This window comes from Cyrtonyx montezumae, unplaced genomic scaffold, assembly GCF_038088225.1.
Source record: "Cyrtonyx montezumae isolate F1298 unplaced genomic scaffold, pur_monq_1.0 scaffold_6, whole genome shotgun sequence".
Classification (NCBI taxonomy): domain Eukaryota; kingdom Metazoa; phylum Chordata; class Aves; order Galliformes; family Odontophoridae; genus Cyrtonyx; species Cyrtonyx montezumae.
In genome coordinates this window covers 5,304,116-5,326,922 of record NW_027072067.1, presented here as the reverse complement: position 1 = coordinate 5,326,922, position 22,807 = coordinate 5,304,116, and the positions used below count along the sequence as shown (strand labels likewise).

The 22,807-nt window shown below is 33.9% G+C and overlaps 1 protein-coding gene across 1 annotated transcript in view; it reads right to left on the bottom strand.

Moving 5' to 3' along the window:
• The window catches only part of ERC2 (ELKS/RAB6-interacting/CAST family member 2), a 413,335-nt gene that overhangs the window by 229,752 nt on the left and 160,776 nt on the right, over positions 1 to 22,807 (bottom strand). Inside the window, exons 12-14 of the mRNA XM_065749769.1 lie at positions 22,756 to 22,785; positions 21,678 to 21,871; positions 5,615 to 5,750 (exon numbers count right to left, since the gene is read on the bottom strand). Of these exons, the coding sequence (XP_065605841.1) occupies positions 5,615 to 5,750; positions 21,678 to 21,871; positions 22,756 to 22,785 (360 nt within the window). The remainder of the gene's footprint in view (positions 1 to 5,614; positions 5,751 to 21,677; positions 21,872 to 22,755; positions 22,786 to 22,807) is intronic.

The window sequence follows — 22,807 nt, the reverse complement described above, 5'->3', positions numbered from 1 at the left end:
TACTCAGAGCTATTAAACACAAACGTACACCGTAGTGATCACAAAAGAATGGTGTAAATGGCAAAAATATATATATAGTCACGATCTTATCTCCATTTTCCAACACAACAACTAAACCTCTGAAGATGGAAACATAACAAACCCTCTAAATAGACAGAGTAACTAAAGCTTTCCAGAGGGATATAGGCCCAATTTTGAATGCATACTCAAACTAGAATTAACTCTTAATTCAATACCTCGTTATTTTAACCTTTTAAAATGTTGGGCCATCTCACTACATATATACTTCAGCACTAACAAATATAAAGCTGTGTGTTTATGTAGTGAATTCTCTCCTGCCTCCTGTACGTAACAACTATTTACAATAACGTCTGTCTGAACCACAGTTAAAATGGCTTCCTCTGCCTCCGAATGGATTGCACTGCTCTGGTCATTTTTATTTGCAAGAATGCATCTCATTTCACAGCTTCCTTTTTTTATTAATATTCCAATGTTTTTCAGACAATGCAGTAGGAAATGTGGACATTAAGAGGAAAAATACAAACATAGCAAATGAACATCAGATGTGCCACTCATTTAAGCCATGCTTCTATTCCATTTTAGGAAAGACAAATATAATACATGGTAGTGTGCAGTGTCCTCAATGTATTTTGCATTTCTAGAGCCATTTCATCTATGGAGATGAAAATTGCATGCTGAATAAGAGTGAAAAATAGACAAATGTAGTGAATGCATGTGAAATCTCTAGGGAGCTATTTTTAGGACGATACTACAGATACTTGTATCAGTAGTAATGTCAATTATCCAGTTTTTCCATCTTTTTTGATAAGGCTTTTTCCCAGTCATGCTTTACGTATCATCTAAGACTAAATTTCTTCCTAACCAAAGGGCTATAATTCTTGCCTTACACCTTAGTTTGTCCACCAGTAAACCAAGGATCAATTGCTAGACTCAGTCTAGAAGAGTTAGATGGAAAATGTACGTAAGTATCCAACAGGATTCACGATACTTCAGGATCTCGGCATCGATTAAGCTGCCTATATATGATATATATAAATTTTGACAAGTAACCCAAGCATTTAAAACAGTAGGAGGATAACAGATTTCAATAGATGAGCCAGAAGAAAAGGTGGAAACATCCAGAAGCTCTTTTATTCAGACTAGAATAGAGCATTATGTTTTTTAACACTCTTTTCAGACTCACTCGTGTAACTTCCTTATAGATTTGCAGGTGTAGGTCAGTTTGCACAAAGTTTCTATAGAGCAAGTGTTTCCAGACTTCATATAGATAGGATTCCATAACACTCAATTCATTTAAACAGATAAAATTATTAAAGTTATAATCAGACTGAAGAATACGCTTGATTTCCATTGAGGTTATTTGATGAGACATATGGCAGCACTATTTTGTTGATGTTTTTGGTTTTGCTAATATTGCAGGTTTTAAGATCTGAATCAAACCCAAACCCTCAGAAATTATTAATCTCATGCAAACGTTTTCTTTCTCTGTTAGCAGTATGCTCGGAATTAACTTTCTCTATACAGAATCAGGAAAAACAATTCTCAGAAAAACGGGTAAGCCTCACATCTATAACACTTCAAGTTCATGTTTAGAGATTTATTTGAGAAGTTCCAAATAAATATATGATATGTTAGCCCTGTGTTTCTTAGGTCTGCATTTCTCAAGAAAATCTTATCATTCAGAGATAGAGGAAAAAAAAAGAGAGAAATGAAGGCATGTTAGATACACCATTCTCAAAAAGCTTCATGATAAAGTGCTCAAGGCCCAGCTCTCCTGCAGTGCTTTATGTAATATATGACCATCAAGTCTGGCAAGACTTGCACAGGTCTGTCCTTGATTTGTGGAAGGAAAAAGCTGAAAACCTCACAACTATTCTTCATTCCCAGGAATTAATCTCAAGTCTGGACTCCTGATGTTTTCAATTTTGAAGAGATCCAAATAACCCCCCAAAACCACACCTGAAATATCACTCACAATTATAGCTGATAGATGAGGGAGACCAAAGTGAATTCCCTCATCAGACATCCCAGAGCACTCTCTATCACAGCAGCAGCTCCAGAGTGCTGTGAGATCTGGCCACCAGAGACTTAAACTTAACCTGCAAGGGCTGATGTTAGGATATGAACCAGCTTTGAAATGCTTTTACCTGAAAAGATAGTGCAATGTATCATAAATATACACAGTGCTATAAACCTCAGCAACCAGCATACACTACTGAAACTTCAAAGAAAATAGAGACTTCTCAAATTTTTCAAACCTACCAGAAAGAAGTGGACAGCTGAATGTGTAGAGCTTCAGCCCCTAACTGAGCTGTAAAAAATGGATGGCACTTCAACTGATTATTTCAGTTTGACCCAAAGAACTACCTGAACAGTCCATGCACAAATACACTAGCTTTCTTATATCTCTCCAGTACTTCAGTAACAGAGTCTGAGATTTGGCAGCAGTGAATGCAATTTGATGAGCTTAATCGGTCTTCAATGTTCAGCTGAGCTTATCACACTTAGCCAATAGGGAATACAAGCATTAGAACAGGCCAGAGAAATTTAGAATATACTTAACTCTAACAGCTCAATACATCATTCACAGATGCAGTGAATACACTGTAGACATGAGCATAGTATGTTATAAGTGCTTATAAACACTGGTAGAAGGTTCTAGAAGCAGTAAGAATAAAAGGTGCTCAAATTCCTATGGACTAAGTATTAATTCAGTGTCCTATGGGCTAAGTATTAATTCAGTGTTTATTAAAATATCAGCTAATTTTATTTTTGATTAGCAAATGGATCATATTCCCAGAAACTAACTTGTTTCTCAAGTATATCATATATCTTGTATAACGTGTCTCCCCACAAATCTTACCTCACTTTTATTCGATCACTATTGTTACAACTTTATTATTATTATTTAACTCTAAATATTATTTATAAACTGAGATCAAGAGTGGTCAAGTATTATATTCCATCAGGTTATTTATTTAGTCAACTGTTAGATCCTGATTTGAATTGTTTATGTTCACATCACTATGAAATCATTTCAATTTATTTTTTTATTCACAGGAAAGCACTGTATCCTTGATAAGAAAACAAATGCACTTATCACATACTGCACTATATGTATCTTTATGAACACATGCCTAAGAAGGTCAAACACTCAAACAGAGCTGCATATACAAATCCATAGAAAGCAGATGTGTTCCATCCTTGCAAACAGGCATTTGTTTCTACCTATTACAGCAGTAAACCTTTATCTTACACCAAATACTTTGACTAGTTTTCTTGTGACCAAATACAAAAGGCTTACATCAATATTGCCCTGAAATGACAAGCTCTATAAGCCAATCAAAATCAAAATTAAATCCAGTAGCACTTCTGGTAATTTATTTTAAAAGTACAAACCCGTACTTTAATAAATACATCTTAAGTATTTCAAGAGATATCCCTTATGCAACATAACAGATGTCTGTTATTTGTTTCGAGTTTTTTTTTAAACAACTCTTATGAAAAATTCCTTTGTATACCAAGGCTAATTGACTTGAGCTTACTTCCCCCTGCTCCTCTGTACAGCTACTGGAGGATGAGCTGGGCAACACAAAGCACCTACTGATAGGCAGAAGCAGCTGGAGTCCTCCCCTTCTCACTTACACAACAGCTCAGAAAATGCAGATTGGACAATACATATATACTTACATTACTGGAAGTAATAAGCTGAAGTGCTCAATATTAAAATGTTAACATTTATGGCATAGTAACAGAGAAATGAGAGTCCTTAGTTAACTGTCTTCATAAACTGTTGTTAGTGGGTGAAAGAAAGCGAAGGGCACAGGGGAGCACACAAGCTTTTTATTTCTAAATTTAGGCTGTTTGGCCATGCTGCTTCTATCTGCTAGACTCCTTCTCATGTCATGACTTGAAAACTACAAGTCTAGCAGTTACACCAAAGACCATAGGACTTTTATCCTCTAGTGATCATATGTCTCTGACAGATTTTCAGAATATTAACGAAAAAATAAAGCTCTAAGATATTCTCATTACTGATCCACATTAATTACAAGTAGCTGCACAGTGCTGAAATTTAGTTTTTGATATATATATTATCATTCCAAGTAGTTCACAGGGTTATATTATTATATCATGTGCCGTAGAATGCATTGTAATGCAGCAGTATGTAAGGCTAAGATTACAAAGTATGAAAACACTACACAGATGAATAAATAATGCATTATTTCCTGAACTTGATTCTATCACTACAGTTTCACCAACTGAAGAGAAGTGTAGCATTAATTTATCCAGTTTTGCATACAGGAACACGAGATATACAGTACTGCATGAAGCATGTGAGGGTCAAATTCCAGCTATTAGAAATTTTCCAGAAACCTATTATATTAACCAGATCAAGCCAAAAATGATATATTGCACTGCAAATTAAACTTACCTATAAACAAATGGTACAGAGACATTGCTGATTTTGACAGGACTCAGTACTTCATAAATTTTTGTGATTAGCTCTCGGAAAGCAATTTTTGAGTCAAGCATCAAACTCATTTTGTGGTCTTTAATACAAATTCCCTAAATAAGTAATGAATCATTTAACCACATCAGCTAATTATTGTTCACTCTCAATACCTGAATTTTAACAACTTACAAACTGTTGAAATTCTCCTAGAACAAGTTTCAAAGTCTACATTGATAAAAGGAGATTGAGAAAGAAAAAATAGTTGTTGATGAAGTAATGTAGTAAAATAAAGGATTTGTGAATCTAGACATCCATAACTACTTTCCATGGCTTCTCTATGTTTAATTTAAGTGCATATGGTAGGAGTAATCTTAAGTGAAGATTCTAAATTCACCACTACCCTATCTGATGGCCTGTATTCACCTTTTTACCCCACTTTTATCCCACTACATCTGGATAGTAAGATCAAATCATACGTGTTAAATGATCTGAGTACACAATTAGATGATGATAGTCCTACTGATACAGAATTGCAGACACTTGAATATAATGTGAAGAGCTACATCTAGTAACTGAAAACATGAAGGAGATCATGGGTCTCAAAAGTTTTTACTTTAAGTCTCCACAGAGAAAAACATGATAGAATTTATTATACAATTCAGTGCTCTTGGAAAAACAATTCTGTATTTTGCAGATTTAATCACCTGGGTATGTAAATGTTCACCCTATTAAAAAAATAAAATTCAGAGCGTGCTATTTGATATATAAACATCCTAAAGACTCATAACCACACTATAACATGACCAAACATACTATGGTTTGTAAAATACCGAAAGCATAATTATCCTATTTTTTTACTCTGCTCAAAACAAGACATAATGACTTGCTTTCTTGCCTATAAACTATGAAAAATATAATCCTTGTGAGAAGGTTTCAAGTTCTATTCTCTCTTTTTCCTCACCCAAAATACTAAATATTTTATGGGTACTACTAGTCATCAGTGTATCCTGGTAGGAGTGGAGGAAACCACCAGTTCTTCACAGAAGGAATTGTTAGATACTCAGGAAGAAACAGAAGGACACTTTCTTTCAAGATTCAAAAACACAAAGTATAACAAGCGATAGATTAAAAACTCACTTGTAAATGTTGAGAGTTGTCTGTCATGTTGTCCTCTCGTCTACGAACTTCTTCCAACAGCTGTGCATTCTTTTTTTTCTCCAGTTGCTGATTGTGCTTCAGATTGGCAACTTTCTTGTTTTGGTCCTTCATGTGTCTAAGAATTGTACGTACATATGCATTACTATTAATGACTACAATGACACTTTTTCACTACAAACCAACTTATGACTGTGACACAGGTCATTAATTCATCACCTTATGGACTTATTTCTAGTGTCAGATTTAAACAATTAAACTTTACCTTATTTTCAGACTGTCAAAATGAAAATGAAATGATTTTGATGTCATCAGATTATGTAATGGTAAAACAATTATTATTGCCCATGTTTTCCTTTTTGATAATTTGTAGACGAACACACGTTTTCTGAAAAACTGTTGCAGCAGAGGAAGGCTATAAAGCAATCCTTTTTCAATCTTTTTTAGTAATTTGACCTTTAATAACATAACTTGAGAAAAAGAAACAGTCTTTATCACCATTATATATTTTCTGATAAGACTGTTCTCAAATAAAATTATATTTTTAACTTACTTAGTAGTGTAATTACATTTTTTCTCTGGGTCTTATTCATTACATTACCAAAAGCTTTTCTGATAGCAATATGTAGCATATATCTTTTTAAGAAAAAAGACAAGCTAATTCTGCCTGGCAGGAACTGGAAAAAATATCCTTGCAGTAAAACTTTCTACCTGTTTGAATTCTGAGATAATATTTTCTCAACTTTCCTTGACTTTGAGGTATTTGCTCTCTTTTATCTATGAAAAAATAAAGTCATGTGCAAATTCCTAATGAGATCTACTCACTAATCCTATTTTGCCAAATTAAGAGAATATTATTCAATGCCCAGAAGAACCATTGAAAACATTTCTGTTGCTTCCACATTAGAACTTTCAGTGAAAAACAAAGTTATAGGATATATTTCTTCCATTGCTTTCATCATGCTAAAAGCAGCAAGGCAAACTTATGTTTCATTCTATCACTCGTTTCTTTGTCCTACCACTGGTTCTTTCATTACTTATTTAAACTTAACAGTTTGTGGTGAATATCCAGTTAGTAAATACTGCCATGGTACTAAAAATCCTTAGGAGACACTTAAAACAAAAATGTTGTACTACATTACTGAAAAATTGATTTGCTTCTATTACTAAAAAAAGTAACTTCAAGTTCCTTAGAGGAAAAAAAAATAACAGGTACAACGTATTCAAATATCAAAGGTCTCTGAAATCTCTGTTACCTTAAATGGTTTAATAAATTTCAATCAAGAACTGCCATGGAAATCATCATAATGCTTCATGATCAAGGATGCTGAGACCAAATTTAGCTTTGTGAAACATCTGTGAAATTAAGTGATTCTTACACGACCTCAACACAGATTGCACAGATCTGTGGAAAAATAATCTTAAAATCCCATTTTTTTCTGCCAAGAAAATTCCAGAAAACCTGGAATATGGCCTCCATGCCTTTACATACAGGAGTCCAGAATCATTTAATTTCTCCCCACTTTAATACAAATATATAGGTTTTATTACTTGTTTACTTATGGCATCTTAAGCTACATAATGTAACAGAAGTCACCAAAATATACAGGTGTGAAAATATTATATGAATTTTGATTTCCCAGCAGAAAATTTCCAACAGAGGACATAGGAATTAAGCTTTTCACGGAGAGCTCCAGAAATAAAGGTGATGGCTTAACAGACTCATAATTAATAACACAGAAATTAACGAAATAAGGAACAAAACCATAGAGCATAAGATGGCAGTCAGTGAACAAAAAGCTACAAATGCACCCTTCAATTCCCAAGTCATTTCATTTCTTGAAAGTTTTAGCACAAACCTGGGAAAAAAAGAAAAAGAAAAATAGAAAAATACTGGTCTTTTCTGAGTACAGTGCAGTGCTGATATATTAAATGTATTTAAAATGTTTTTATTTGATCTTAAAAGTATCCAAAAAATGGACTATATATTTAGTTCAACCTCCTGTAACTATTCACAAAATATGCTCAAAAAACAGATCACGGCAGAGTGAATGACAGTGAATCATGAAAATAAGTAGAGTTAAAAGAATCTACAGATAAGTTTATTCTTAAAGAGACAACTATGATTTTTTTCCATTTGAAAGACTGTGTTACAGTATTTGTATAGATCAGTTAGGACTCAAAAAGATAATCAGCATAAATAGTTGTCTATGCTACAAGTTATACACCCGGGGCTTCCAGGTGACAAGATTATTTGGAAACAATTGCTTCTTCCTAGCTTGAAGAATCCGTGTAGAATAATTGCAAGTATACACCTAATCAGCAGAAAAATAAAATGAATAATAAAAGAAATATTATTTCAAAACTTTGTGTATGCATGTGGCATTTGGGAGACTTTTTTCGCTCTTAATATGACTATGCTGTTAAAATAGAATGATTTCCAATCAATTGCTGAATAAATGATAAATTTCAATTTAACCTCAGCAAGAAGTTGAATTTTATGCCTACGCCAACTGTTTCTTTCATTACCTTTCCCTCTCACAACTTCCCAATTCAGTTTCTGTTTAATGCCACACTGAAACATAGAGCATGGTGAAGCTGCAAAGAAAAGCATCTGATGCCTGTGATACACAAAGTCCCAGAGCAGAAAGTAAATGAAAGCCATAACATATTCTCTCTCTTCCTCAGATGATTGTGTGCACATGAAAACTGAATAAACGCTATAGTTTAAAAGCCTAGTTGTGTTATTTAATCTTACATCTCCCTTAAGTGTACAGGAGGAGTTCAACACAGAATAAAGACAACACACTTCCCTCTAGATTGTAATGACACTGCTTTTAGATGGCTTCAGAGAGTTCGTAGGACCGGCATGTGAAAGAAGGAGCACCAGTGCCCTCACTTTATGCAGCATATATTTTCAACCAAAAGTAATGAAACGTTTCGTGATGAGCTCACTGTACATACAAGGGAACCTTCTCTGCAGGTGTGCAGCATCTGTGCAGTGCGTGGGCAGAAACTCCAGAGTTTCAGTAGGCTTGAGACTCACTGAGCTTTTGCTGTACTTTCAATACCCTTTTCAGGATTTCAGACACAGAACAGCCCAAATACAGCGAGAATTTCAACGATCAGAAGTTATGGGGAAAATATCAAATGAGTGATTATATTTAGACAATCCTGCCAAGTGAAAAGTATTCAGGGAAATCAAGCTCAGACCAAGTACAGAAATGATCTTAATCCTAAAAATTAACTAATAACGTTTTTTATTAACATGAATAGTCTTTCTTAAGTATAGCAGTTGATTCACTAGATACTCATCTCTTATCTCTTTCTTTCTTTGCTGCTTGACAATATTTCACTGTTATCACATAACAATGCATGGAAATTCCTTCTTGGTGGATGAGCTAAATTTAATGGCAATAAAACAGACTCCCACAGTTCAGATCACAAATTGGTTTGAACTGACCTTAAAAATCATCTCGTTCCAACACTTTCCTCTAAGATCCGGTTTCTCAAAGCCCTGCCCAACCTGCCTTTGGACACTTCCAGGGATGGAGCATCCCAATATAGATGTTCTGCTTCTTGGTAAAGTGACAAAGATAAATTCATCATTAGGACTGTTCTGAATTTAACACTTTTTTTATAATACAATGTAGGAACATTGTAGATATACATAAGAGAAGTTAGTAAGGAGCACGTATCCATTCTGACCCTATGAAAAAAGTTTACCTTGGCTTTTAATAGAAACTAGATAAATTGACAAGCAAACTAAGTAACAATACACACAGAAATATGGCCACTAAAGTTGAGAATTGTAAAAAGAAAAAGAATTGTAGTGAAAAATGAAGATTTAAATCTGTCCACTTATATATTAATGAGGATAATCTAGAACATACATTTCTTTGGCCGTTATAAAAAATTTCATGAGATGATTTAAGTTCACTTAGATTGCAGTGTTTTCCAGGTCAAACATACATTTTTTTCAGTAATTGTAATGACTATGTTTAATCACTTTTTTTTTTTTTGTCTGGTTCTTATGGAACAAGATACAAAATGATCTCACAGGTCAAACTACAGTTTATTTAATTACTTTAGTCCAGCTTTTTAGAACAAATATTAACATTCAGTTTCTGCTTGTATGCAAGTATCTTTCAGACTTCATTTCACAGTAGTGCATAACTGTCGTCTACACTCAAATGCTTTCATCTCTCTTGACTATAGAAAGTCATGCTATTTCATTAAATTCCCAGCTTTAATTAACCACCTGGGTACCTTGGCCAAAAAAGTAGGCAATGTCAGCCAAAACCAAGCGTTGCATGCTCAGTATAGCCTTTACTATATTTCATAAAAGACTTTTTTTTTTCCTAAGGTATCCAAAAAATGCAGACATGTGAAATACCCCTAAGAGCAAAGTCTATAACATTTTTTGAAGCAACCTGTCTCTGTAGTAACTGTCATAATGTTAAAACAGCATTACAATGGGACCAGTTGTCTGAAAGTCAATCAAAAATTCTCCAGCATGCCAGGAATATGTGCACCTCAGTCTTAATTTTACAACAAAGTACTCAAGTACTATATAGAAAAATACATCAACAGTATAATACATATATAGAAATTTATATCAAGAGTGCTTTCCTTCTTTATAATTTTAGTGGAAGGAAAATGACAATTAAAAAAAATAAAAATAGAATAAAATAAATGTGGCAAGAAAATCACAGGATGTTTTCCACAGAAATAGAAGTTCCATATAAAGTATTAAAGGAAACAGAAACATAGCAATTTAGCCAAAGCAAGTAATTTACACAAAATTTGAAAGTCTGAAAAAATTGGTATAAAATATAATACAGTAAACAAATTTTAATTAGTTGCATATTTTCACCTATTGTTGTAGGTTTGCATTAAAAAGTGTCTTAGCACCAATGCTTGAAAATACTATTTTCCTTTTTAACAGATCACATTTATCCTTTCTACTATATTCTACACCTTCACAAAGGATTTGTGTATTATAAATCGTGGTGCTCTGGCACTCACTAGCTAATCATGCATTCGATGATATCCTGTAAATCCTGCCCACATGAATGACTCATAATAAACTACTCATACATTACCTCAGTAAGGATCAGCATGAATATTTCCAACAGTTCAGTTCTTACTGTCTTAAGAACTGAGAATACATAGATACCTATTTGATTTACTATGTAAAGGCCAAAACAACAGCATGGGAGTTTGTTTCAATAAAATTCCTTAAAACTCAGATTCAACTCAACAAAGACAGAACATCCACTGAGATGATGAGCACTATTAAGTATTGTTTCTGTTATTCTCTTGAAAAGCAAATATTTACTACAAGGATTTACTACAACTCATCTATGAACCCAAAGGAAAAAGAAAGGGTGACTAGCAGACTGTAAAGATCACAAGAAACATCAGGAGGGTTTCTGACAAAGACATTCATAGCACAAGGATACACGGGCACTGCTTATTCACTTACACCCCACAGATGGATTTGTCTGGGGAAAACAGATACCATTGTGGTAAGGAAGCTTTTATTTATTTTATTACTTTATTTAGGTTTTTTTATTATTTATATTGAGAAGAGGATGAAGTTATGACAGAATGACAGAAAACCTTTTCCTGTTCTAGCTTTAAAAAGAAAAATTTTTAATCATCTTATGACTTATCATCTCCTAATAAGAAACTAATCAATACTTTCCTGTTTTGAAATTTGCATTTATAAAGATTTTCAAGTTGCTCTTTTAAATTCAGATTCTGCAATTAAAGAGACTTACTAGTACTTGAAACATCTTCAATTTTTTCCCTTATTCTTAACCTTTCCAACTTTCTTATTGTTAAAAATTGTCTTGAGGATCAGAAATTTAATACTTTAATACAAAAACAAAAGCAGCCATTTCAGCCGTGCAGAAGTTAATTACTTTGACATAAGCAACATGTCCAGCAGAAAGAAAATATTCTCTGATTAACTTTGGCCAAACTGAGAATGTATTTTCAGTAACAAAGATCACTGTTCCGCTACACTGTTCTGCATGACAGTGACAAGCAAATCACACGTTAATTTTGTCTTCTTTTACTGAAGAACATTTGGTCTTCTTTTTATCATTCTCCTTGAGCTGAGATCATGGCAAATTTCACATTACTCCCCATTCTCCTACACCCATGAGAACTGAGAATTACCCTCCATTAACTTTCTGTGTTCATGTGAAGGAGCAAAATCAAAATGACCAACATAAAAAATGAATTAAAAAAAATTCATTCAAAACAATCAATACTTTAAAACTCTTCAAATGATTTGGTTCCTGCATCACCAATAGTTAAATTGAATGCAAAAATCCTGTAATGTCCAGAATTGCCAGCTTACAAGGTAAATAATTTTTAGCATATATAATGTTTTCATCACACTCCCAACTCCATTTACTATTATATTACAAGCCACTTCAATTTCAAAGAAACATATGCACAACAAATTCATAGGCCTTTTCTTAAAGTTCCATGATTTCAAATGTTTGTGTGCTATCTTAAGATGTCTACTATACAGACTATTTAAGACCGTGCTTCAGTGTGACAAATATTTTTCCTTCAAAAGTACAACAAGAACATATGGCAACCGTGACAGAACCAACTCTATCTGGTAGAAGATAAAGCAAATGTCACAGAAGTCATTGAAACATTTATTCTCTCGTAGGAAAAAAATGTGGGAGGAAAGGTTTACCAAAAGAGCAATCTAGAAATTTGTCCAAAATCCCTGTTCAAGAAAGCTGCCTCCAAAACCTTGGAGAAATGTTAGAAATATTCACATGAAAATAATGCATGAATGAAAAAGTCCTACTAAAATCCTGCTTCTGAACAGGATACATGTCACAAAAAGTTCATGTCACTTTGTTTCAACACACATTTACTCTGCAACCACTGAAACTTCAATGCCATGCATTGCACTACTGTCTGTCTCAGCACATTCTTAGTGAGTGACACTTGAAATGAACATGTGTGAAATCTGTACCAGAAAACGCATCTGTCACACATCTCTTATATATAAAGGATAACTGCAGTTGCTCCTTATGTTCTTTTGTAAAAATAAATAAATAAATAAATAAATACTGATAACAGAACACTAGATAAGAAGGATATTTGATCTGATTTAAATGGTAATTGCTTGCTCAGCTACTTTACTAATTCATATCATCAGTTATAGCTGAAACAAGTAAATGAAAATACTTTGCTCCCTGATGTTTGTCTGAGGAGCAGCAATCTTCCCACTGTTTCATCAGGCAATGTTTATTTATTTATTTTATGCAAACCCTCCACACCATGTCCAGCCTTCGAGCAATCAGGATCAAACGTCCACTGTTGCACTCAATGTTTCTCTGCCATTTCCTTCTAAATCAAATCTTTCCACTGCAACTCTTGGCTCAACCCAGCAGCAATCAGGGTCCATTCAGACATTATCATCCCAAATTTCTGTGCTTTTGCAGTAAAGTCTTCAGAATTCTGCTATATGACTACTTGTTTTGACTTACTAACTTCTCCTTGTTGTAACTCCAAATAGCATTTCTATCCGGTCATAATCGCATTGTCTATTAACCCTGCTCTTACATTACGGAAGCAAACAATGCAACTAGAAGAGGAGGCTCCATTAACAGCCCTGTTCCTAAATTTAGCTCCCCTGTCTCTTTTCAGTCACAGCTTTTTGAGGGTAAGTTGTATTATCTCACAATGATTCTTCACATATATCACATCCCTCCATTCCACACGTGGAATCCTTACAGCATTGTACCCAGGCAGCCACTGAGCTCCCCAAGGCAGTGGCGTGGCTGCTTTATTCAAAAAGTAAATAAATACCTGCAGGATCTTCCTCCTTGAAAAAACTAGTGTTAAGTAGGGAATTATAAGAAGGACCTGTCTTGAAATTGGTAATAATGAAAATGTAGTAGTTACTCATGTTCTTACTTTTCCAACAAGGAACTCTATTGTCCTGCCCAACACAATCCAGAGTGACTATTTTTCCTTCAGAGATGTAGAGCTCTTTTCTGCTCATATCTGCCAAAATTTCGTTCCAAGGAATATTAATATGCCAAATTAAGAAAAAAATATAAAGCACATTACTTAGAAATTACAAAATATACTTCCATATTTAAATAATCCACTTCAATTTGTCCCAGAAATTATGTTAACTTCTGCATTCCTTCAGCACACTGGAAGGGCGCAGTAAAGAACTGAGGAGGTTCAGAAGTGAGTGGGATAAAAATGAGCAACAATGCATTGTCATCATGACCCATTTTTATCTCTTTAATCTTTATCTTTATGAACTTTCTTCAACTCTATTAACTAATCTTATTTCATAGCATATTACCATTTATTCTGTTCTTTTAAAAGAAGGAACTCCAATTACATGGAAAGTTCCACTTTAGTATTTCTTAAATAAAATGAAATGCAAACATACAGAAATTCAAGAACATATAATAATAAACAAATATCAAATTTTAATGCCTTTCAATCCATTTAAATGTCAAAATACAAACAGTATGAAAAAGGTTGATTCTGTGTGTGAAACAAACAGAGCAAAACAAAAAGCCATAACATCAGTCTGCCAGTTTCCATCATAACAACTATGTTTCTCACTCAGAATAACTAGTCTCTCAGAAGAGTACTGTATATATCACAGATTGTCTCAGTTTTCATTAGTACACTATCTCAATTTCTCCAGGGAAATTATCTGTGAACAACATATTGCTCTGCCCTTGGAACCATCAAACTGACATTTGACAAAACCGTGGAAGGCTCGTAAGTTAAATTTAAAACTCGGTTAAACCTTGCCTTGCACATCTCCTGGAGCTTTAGTCTTCCACAGAAGGATTAGGAAGGCCAACATTAGAGGCTGGTGGGAAAATTTCCAGCACAATACCATCTCCTGTTTATCTACAGGCATAAAAGTGTGAGGAGTACGTAACTTGCTGTAAACTAAATGAAAAACAGAAGTTACTGTATTGATTTATTTTATTTTGGTCAGTTTTTCTTATAGTATACGTCGATTTTTATATAGAAAATACATTATTTTAATGTCAGTGTATTTGATCTTCTTGTTTGCCAGTGATATCAATAGCTTATCATGTTATAAAGAGCTACAACATTTTTCTAATCTTTCTAACCATGAAAAAAATGAGTTAATAATATATTGATTACAAGAAATTAGAGAAATTAATAGATCTGTTATTTAAGTTTTGACCTAAACAGTGTTACAAGCTGCAACTATTTAAGACTTCACTGCACTACTAAAGTAAACCTTAATCATACACTATCAAATATGTAGGACAACAGATATGGAAATTGGCAGAATTTGCTTCAGCAAGGTTAGCTGATATTTTAAGTCAATAAAACATAACAAAAACTGCACCTCCAAATGCTAAACAAATGTTACTGCATACTAATCACTGAATTCTGGTGAGTAATGACAGTTACATAGCATAACTTTCTTTAAGCTACTGAAAGTCTTCCTAGACAGAGGGAAAGTTTTAAATACGTTCTAACAGAAGTGCCATAATAGTCACATTCAGACAATAACTTCATCATAGCCAGATCCAGAGTAAATACATCTAATTACTTCCTGGCAGAAATAAAGATGCTGAAAATAAAATGTTTCAGTATTTTTATAATTTAGGCGCAATAAATTTTATTCAACCATGTTAAAATGTGACTGTAGTAGATGGACAATAAAGTGTTCATCCGATTCAATATGGCAATAAACAGGACCCAAATTTCAGAAGCAGAACTTTCCAGCTAAAAGGTAAGTTGTTATTGCAATGTGCACAAAAGCACACCATGGAAAATGACCTTGTCAGTATTTTAATTATGAGCCATCGTTTGCCATGTGGTTCAAAGGCATCAGAAACTTCTCTTATGTATCTGAATTGGGAAACATGAACCATACTTCGTTTTGGGATCAAGGTACCAAAACTGTCCACATCATTGAGCTCTACTGCTGTATGAATGTAAAATGATGCAAAAGGTATGTGTTCCTATAAAAGGCCTGTAAACTTCAGAACTAAACACATTATAAAGACATTATGGAGATTTGCCATAATTCCAGCCAACTGTGCTGCCTGGCAACACAATACTTGGAATTGCATCTCCAAATGCAAAACTTTAGTACCTGAAGTCTGCCTGGAAGGCCTTGGAGCATACACCGTTATTTATATACTCTAATCCAATTGATTTATGAAAAAGTAAACACATTCTGCCTCAGAAATGATTGAAAACCAGGTTTGTTTTGAGGTTAAGGAAAACAACTTCAGTACAGGAGACAAAATTTATCTATACCTTAGCTGTGTCATATTTTGATATTAATAAAAAAATCAGAAGATTAACATTTATTGTTCAGAACCTATGCTAAGTACTATAACAGCAAAAAACCTTTTCATTCTTTACACTGCAGCTAAGAAAATAAAAATAAAAAATGTATGTTCAGCCTCTGATTTGCTGTTTGACACACTCATTATTTCAAATGTTTGAAGCCTGGTTTTAAGTGTTTTTAATACTCTGAGTATTATTACACTGCTTCAGTGTGACAACTATTTTGCCTCCAAAAGCACAAGAAGAGGGTATGGTTGGCTATGCAGAACCAAAAACTCTGTCTGGTAGAAATAAATAGTCACAGAAGTACCTTAAACAATATTTATCTTCTCTCTAATTGAAGAATAAATATAATTGCATTTTGATATTAACAAAAATGTTCCATTTTAATAGATCAGATCTCAGGTCTCAAGACAGGTCTTGCAGTCACTAGTGAGCAACATCTCAGAAGTGCACTGTACTGTGGCAGAACTCTGCATAATGTGTGGGGAAGAAAGGAGCAGTGAACAGACACGACTGAACTCTAAAGAAATATTCCACAGGAGAAGAAGACCTGTTCAAGACATGAGAACATTACCAAATTCTTTAAACGTTCCTCAAAAACACTGCAGAAGCACAAATGCTACCAAAACTAATCTAAAATATTGAAGAAAATAAAGCTTGTATCTGACAAGAACGTGCTATATATAAAACGAGTAAACAAAATATACACAGATACCTCCCTTGCAGTTATCCACTCATCCAGAATCCTGGCAGAACAAATAGCTAAACTTTTCTGAATCAGCAGCCAAACCACTCCAAGCTCTCATATGATGTTTGCAAGTAATAGTTTAAGTGGTGACAGTAATATGTCTCTAATTGTGAGCATAAATCTCTCTGTACAGTACTATTATTGCTCAATAATTTCTTGAGTTACCTATCAAAAGTTACTCTCAGTGTTGAACTCCTAAATAAAAATAATGAAAGTGGAAGAAAAACTCTTTACACAACATATGAATGTAATATGTTGTTAATATTTTCTTCTTACAAGCTTTTGACAAACACTCATTTACTGTGAAGTTTCTGATCTAAATATGGAATGACCAAAAACTTCATAATAGTGCCAAGCATGAAAAACAAAAGTAAAAGAAGTTTGAACAGAAGTTATTAATGTGGAATCAAAATGATCAAATAAATTGAGCATCAATGAAAACCTTGGGTGTGGAAGGAGCAATTAAATAGGAGAGCAGAAAATACTGACCTGGAAGTCAAGCTGGTTGGAGTAGGGAGGAAAGCAGCAGTTTGGAGAAAAACAGATAAGGAGAGAGACAGCAAAAGAGAATACAGGGAAGAACACATTAGTTCTTTTAAAATATAACAAGATGATGTTATATTAGCAGGTATTTTTTAAAAGGAAAAAAAAAAACAAAAAAAAAAAAGGAAAGGAAAAGGAAAGCAAAAGGTAAAATAAATTTTCTGTACAGCATATGCTTGCTTTATACTCAACACAGCAGATACAAAAAGTAAATGGCACCTTGTCATTTGTGGACTATGGAACACAACTCATATTTGTAACCACCCCACTGTATACACACCTCAACGTGTAGCAAACAAATTAGCCGTTCATGGGTAATGTTTGCTGACAACACAAACATTTCACCTCCTACCACGGAGCCTTTTTTGAGCCAACAGTGGGTTCGATGACATACAATCATCACACCTACTCATAAAAGGCAGAACAATGAAACAATCTGGCAGCTTGTTCAAAAATGTTATTGAGTTCACAAAGTGCAGTACCTAAAAATGATCTGGGACGATGGCTGCCCAACGTCTTTCTTTGTTCCCAAGGATGACTAAAACTAAAAGACCACTGCCATCCTGCACTGTGTTGCTGTTTTGAAAGGTAGTCTGGCCTTTCTGGTAAGAGCGCACAAAGCAATTGTCAGCAAGGGATGTTTAAATATGATCCTGCTTGAGAAAGTAATCCTTAATTGTAATTGTAATCTAGTTCTTTCCTTCCAAATACACTATTTCTCTACACAGAATTTTCCATCCTATGTGATGCTCTTTAAAATAGAGTCCAGAGAACAGCCTGGAATGTTGTTTACAGCATCACGTTCCATGAGCAAGAGCAGCCTCTTCAGTTGCTTTTCATTCATGTGCCATGTATAGCACTGTTTTGTTTTTTCCCAGTCCTTCTGATTTAATACAAAGGGTACAGTGCTGGCCCAGAGGACATACCTACATTTCTTGTATTCTGAGAGCACTTAGTTATTGTTCTCATCACCTAAGAAATCACATTTATTTTAAGTAGTGTTTTTGCATAGATATCTGTAGAATGTTAAATAAGGTAAAGTTAACACAGAAATGTCATGCACACAGGCTGCTAACAGCATGTTACTTCTGTAAGAGCATGAGACTATCGTAAATAACCTGGTTCTGAGGACTGAAATCATGTGTGCAGTAACAGGCAGCCATGTATTATAATCCGATTCATAAATGTACCGAGTTGCACCTTAAAAGGTGCCTTCTTTCCTCTGAGAATGACAATGTTTTTTTCCCTTCTTTCTCTTTCAATTCTAAACTTATAAATGGAAATAAATACTTTATTTCCATTGAATTTTATGTCAACATTTTTCTTTTACTTAAATCATTCCTCTTGCACTGCGGTTTTTACCCCTTCATATATTTGCAGAGAACAGACATCTTTACTGAGCTGTTGTTTTTCTAGAGAAACAAACCAATCTCAGTTTAGACTCCTCCTGTGACATGAGCACTCCATTCACCTAACTCTCCCCGAGTCCTCAACTGCACCTGTTTCCAGTCTGAATTCAACCTTCTGGAATGTGACTGATGAGAGGTATTCTTTCATATGGGGTCTTGATAGTGCTAGATGACATTAATACTTTCCTTTCATTATCGCAAACATTTACTCTGACATACCAGGATTTACACCTCATTGCTTAGATGTCTGCTTCATTATTTAGATGGCTCATGACAACACTGCTAGAAGCAAATCTATTCAATCTTTCTCTTCCTAAACTGTATCAAGAATTATCCTTACAGTACAGTGAACAGTTTTACTGGTCTTAACTTCCATGGTGCACATCATACTATTATACATCACTTAAATTCATTTCCTCATTTAAACTCCACTCTTCATAAATAATACCTTTTGTTCTAACGCTGTTAATGAAAGCATTAAGCAATACACACCTTCCATCCTGACAGTTCCTTTTCAGCTGCAGTTATCTCCTTTTGGCCAGGCCCTTTACATTAAAATTTAAGCTGAACACTATCTTGCTCAGTTTTGTTTACACTATGCAAAAAAAATATCACATTTCTTGGATAAAGGAAACCAAAGAAAGATATCATGCTAAATTTACTCGAAGTATATTAAGCCATGATATATTGCATTTTGTTTTAATCTAGTCTTAATATAAATAAATCATGAAACACGCAATAGAAGATATGAAGGAAGCAGTTACTGATAGAGCAAGTGGCTCTCCCATGTAGTAATGATAAGTTATGAAAACACAAAAATATGTTTATATATATGTAGTAGAAACAGACCAACAAGCTTGTTGTATGCCTCAGGAATAGCATAAATCATGAATATTAAGGGATGCAACTTAGAAGCATGGTAGCTTCTGAAGAAGAAATTCATGTTAAAACCAGGAGAACTACCACGTGGATAAAATGCTCAATATTATTCATAACATTCACCTGTCAAAATAGCATTATAAATTTAATTCCCCACACATTGAAGGAGATATTTCTGCCTTTGAGTATTTGACACTCTAATATATGTTCAACTTTTCTGTTTAAAAGTAAATCGTGACCATACTTTCATGACATTATCACAATATGTCTGTTTTTCAGATGGACTGAATATATATATAAGAACACTACATAATGCTAATGAATTTATGGGTGGATACATCAAATATTGTGAAGATATCATTTGAAATACTCTAGATTATAGTGCTGTTCAGAGTTCATGTTTATATATATCAAGTACTGATGTTGCAGTTATCTTGAAACATGAAGACTGGCATAGCAGTGAACATGGATCCCAGCAAGCTATAAATCAATAAATATGTCATAAAAGAACATTCATTTTCCTACAAAAAAAACAGACAAGCCTTGCACATGAAATTAGGAGAAGCATTGAAGATAAACTGCTTCTAAGAATGAAGAAAGAGAAGGGGAAATAGTAGGGAGAGAAAATAGCAACACAGAATTATATGAATTAAAAAACTGCAGGACAAGGAAGAATTAACATTTTTAAATATGCTTCTGTTAAAGTGGCAGTCAATTCACAATACCCTAATCCCATAAAGGGAGTAAAGTGAGCTTTGGCTCCACATCTTCCCTTCAATAATAAGCCAAAAATGTAGTCATTACAAGCAAAAAAAAATAGTAGCACTTCATAAAATGTTACTGTAATTTACACTTTGTGTAACCCCTAGAATGGGAATTTGAGCAAAGTTCCCTTTCCAGGGATGCCAACAGGTGACATAGCTATGTACAGATTTAGATCTTTGGCCAGTATTTATCAAAAATGAGGAAGAGAGAGGGAACAGAACTTAAAATGTAGAGAAACTCAAGTGAGCCTGATTACTGCAAATTGTCTAAAACTACTTCCCTATTATGCCTCTATATTGCTGTCAGTTTGCTAGGCTTGCTGTACCAACCAACCAGTTAATTTAATTCAGATAAAAGCAAAAAAAAAAAGAATTGACTTGGAAAACGAATTAAAATGGATTCTTTATCTCTTTTTTTACATAAAATATTTAACATAATATTTACTAAAAAAAAATTGGATCATAAATTTCATTGCTTCATTATGCTTACTATTAATTTCAACTGCCACTTTAATATTCAATGATTCAGTACATATGAGTAAATATGAGATCCCTTAAGTCTCCTATTTCCTCCAAGAAGCCTTTTTTTTTTCCTATTTAATCACGTTTGGTCAAAAGCAGTTAAAATGCTTGAAAATATGCAAATCCTTCTTTCATTTACCTAACAGTGTCTAAGAGTACAGAAAAGGAATAAGAAATCAGAAACACATAAATTTCTTGTCAATCAAATAACCTGCAGATTATGGGAGAAGCTTCTGATAGTTATCTGATTGCAAAAGGTGCAAGACAAATTGAACTCTATTATCACTAAGGAAAGACCATATAAGCTATCTCAGAAATAAAAAAAATAATAAAAAACCTGCCTGGTCAACAACAGAAAATATTCATCTGAAAAATAAAAAACAACCAGGGAACCAACTAAGAAAGGACTACAGCCAGGAGCAGAAATACTTACCAATGCTTTTCACTAGTCTGAGAACTAGCAATTCTTTTCACCCTGAAGAAACATTTGTGCAGATAGCTTTGATTTACCCATTACTAGAAAGACAAGGCTTTTCCCCTAACATGGTTTTCCAGGAGGTTTGTCACTGTAAATTTCCTATGTACGTCCCTTTTATGAAGACGACAAAATGTGACAACTTTAAATCATTACGAACTGAGCAGACAGATGTGATTCTCAAGTATCAATGTTTTTCATTTCTGATACAGTTTTACAAGATATCACAAAATTCCGTTATTAAAAAAAAAACCCACGTTCTACCATCAACTTCTCTGATCTACAATGAAGATCAAGTAAATAAAAATGCCACTCAGTGTTAGACAAATAATACAAGAATTACCTTTCTAGCTCGGCAATTTTCTTATCTTTGTCATTCTTCTCATTCTCTACTTCCTTGAGAATTTCTAGAAGTCTGTCAACCTCAGCCTGAGCTTTGCCACATTCTTCTCTGTAGTATGATGCCTCCTTGTCAAGCTGTTTCATTCTATCTGCAAATTCTGGATTCATCCGTGCCTCCTCTTCAGCCTCATGAGCCTTCAGAATCAATATTAAAAAAAATAAAATAAAATAAAAGGATGACAATAATTTTAGTAGCTGTAAGAGTTTTCATTTCATCCTTGGAGTTCAGATTTTCATTTAAAAGGATTATGGATATCTCTGTCAGATAACATTTTTTTACACAAGCTTTATAAAAAGGAATTCAAGGATCTTTGCAGTCTATAATTACTTTTAAATTCTATCTTAACAGAGCTTCAACCTGAAAGGGGAGGTTAGTTATTAAGCAGAATGTTTGGGTGTTTTACAGATTGACATGACCATATATTGAGGGTTGGGTTTTTTAATTAAAAAAAAATCACCTTGTAAATGATTTAAATCACTTTAAGTTTTTTTAAATCTTTCAAATGTGTAGACAATCTCTTTCTCCACACATATACACTTTGTCCATGTGTATGTACAGAGATACATGTACATATTGTAATCTATGTCGCCAGATGTTTCAAATATAGTTTGATATATAGTAGAATCTAAAAGGATAACATTTATTCTATGTGGTGCTGTCTAAAAAAGACAAATCAATAAACTAAAAAGTTTCTTTTATCTGACATTTTACCCAATAATCCTTTTTCCTTTCCTCATCATTAATACTTAACCTGAAACATCAGAAGAACAAGCTCATTGGTGAAAATGGCACAAACCTGGCAAACACATGCATGGATGGGTGGCAGTTTCACAGACAAGAACAAACAAAATGAATACAACAACACTGCAGAGTCCAGTCGTACTCCCATCAAATCTAAAGGCAAAAACCCAATTAAACTTCAATGGGAGCATGATCAGGCATCAAGTGCTTTAAACTCTTGGCTGAAATAATCACAGACAGATGGAAAGACAACAATGCACTGCAATGCTTAGCCTACCCCTTGCTTCCCATTATTCCTAATTGGCATCTTGAAAGAGCAGGCAAGGAAA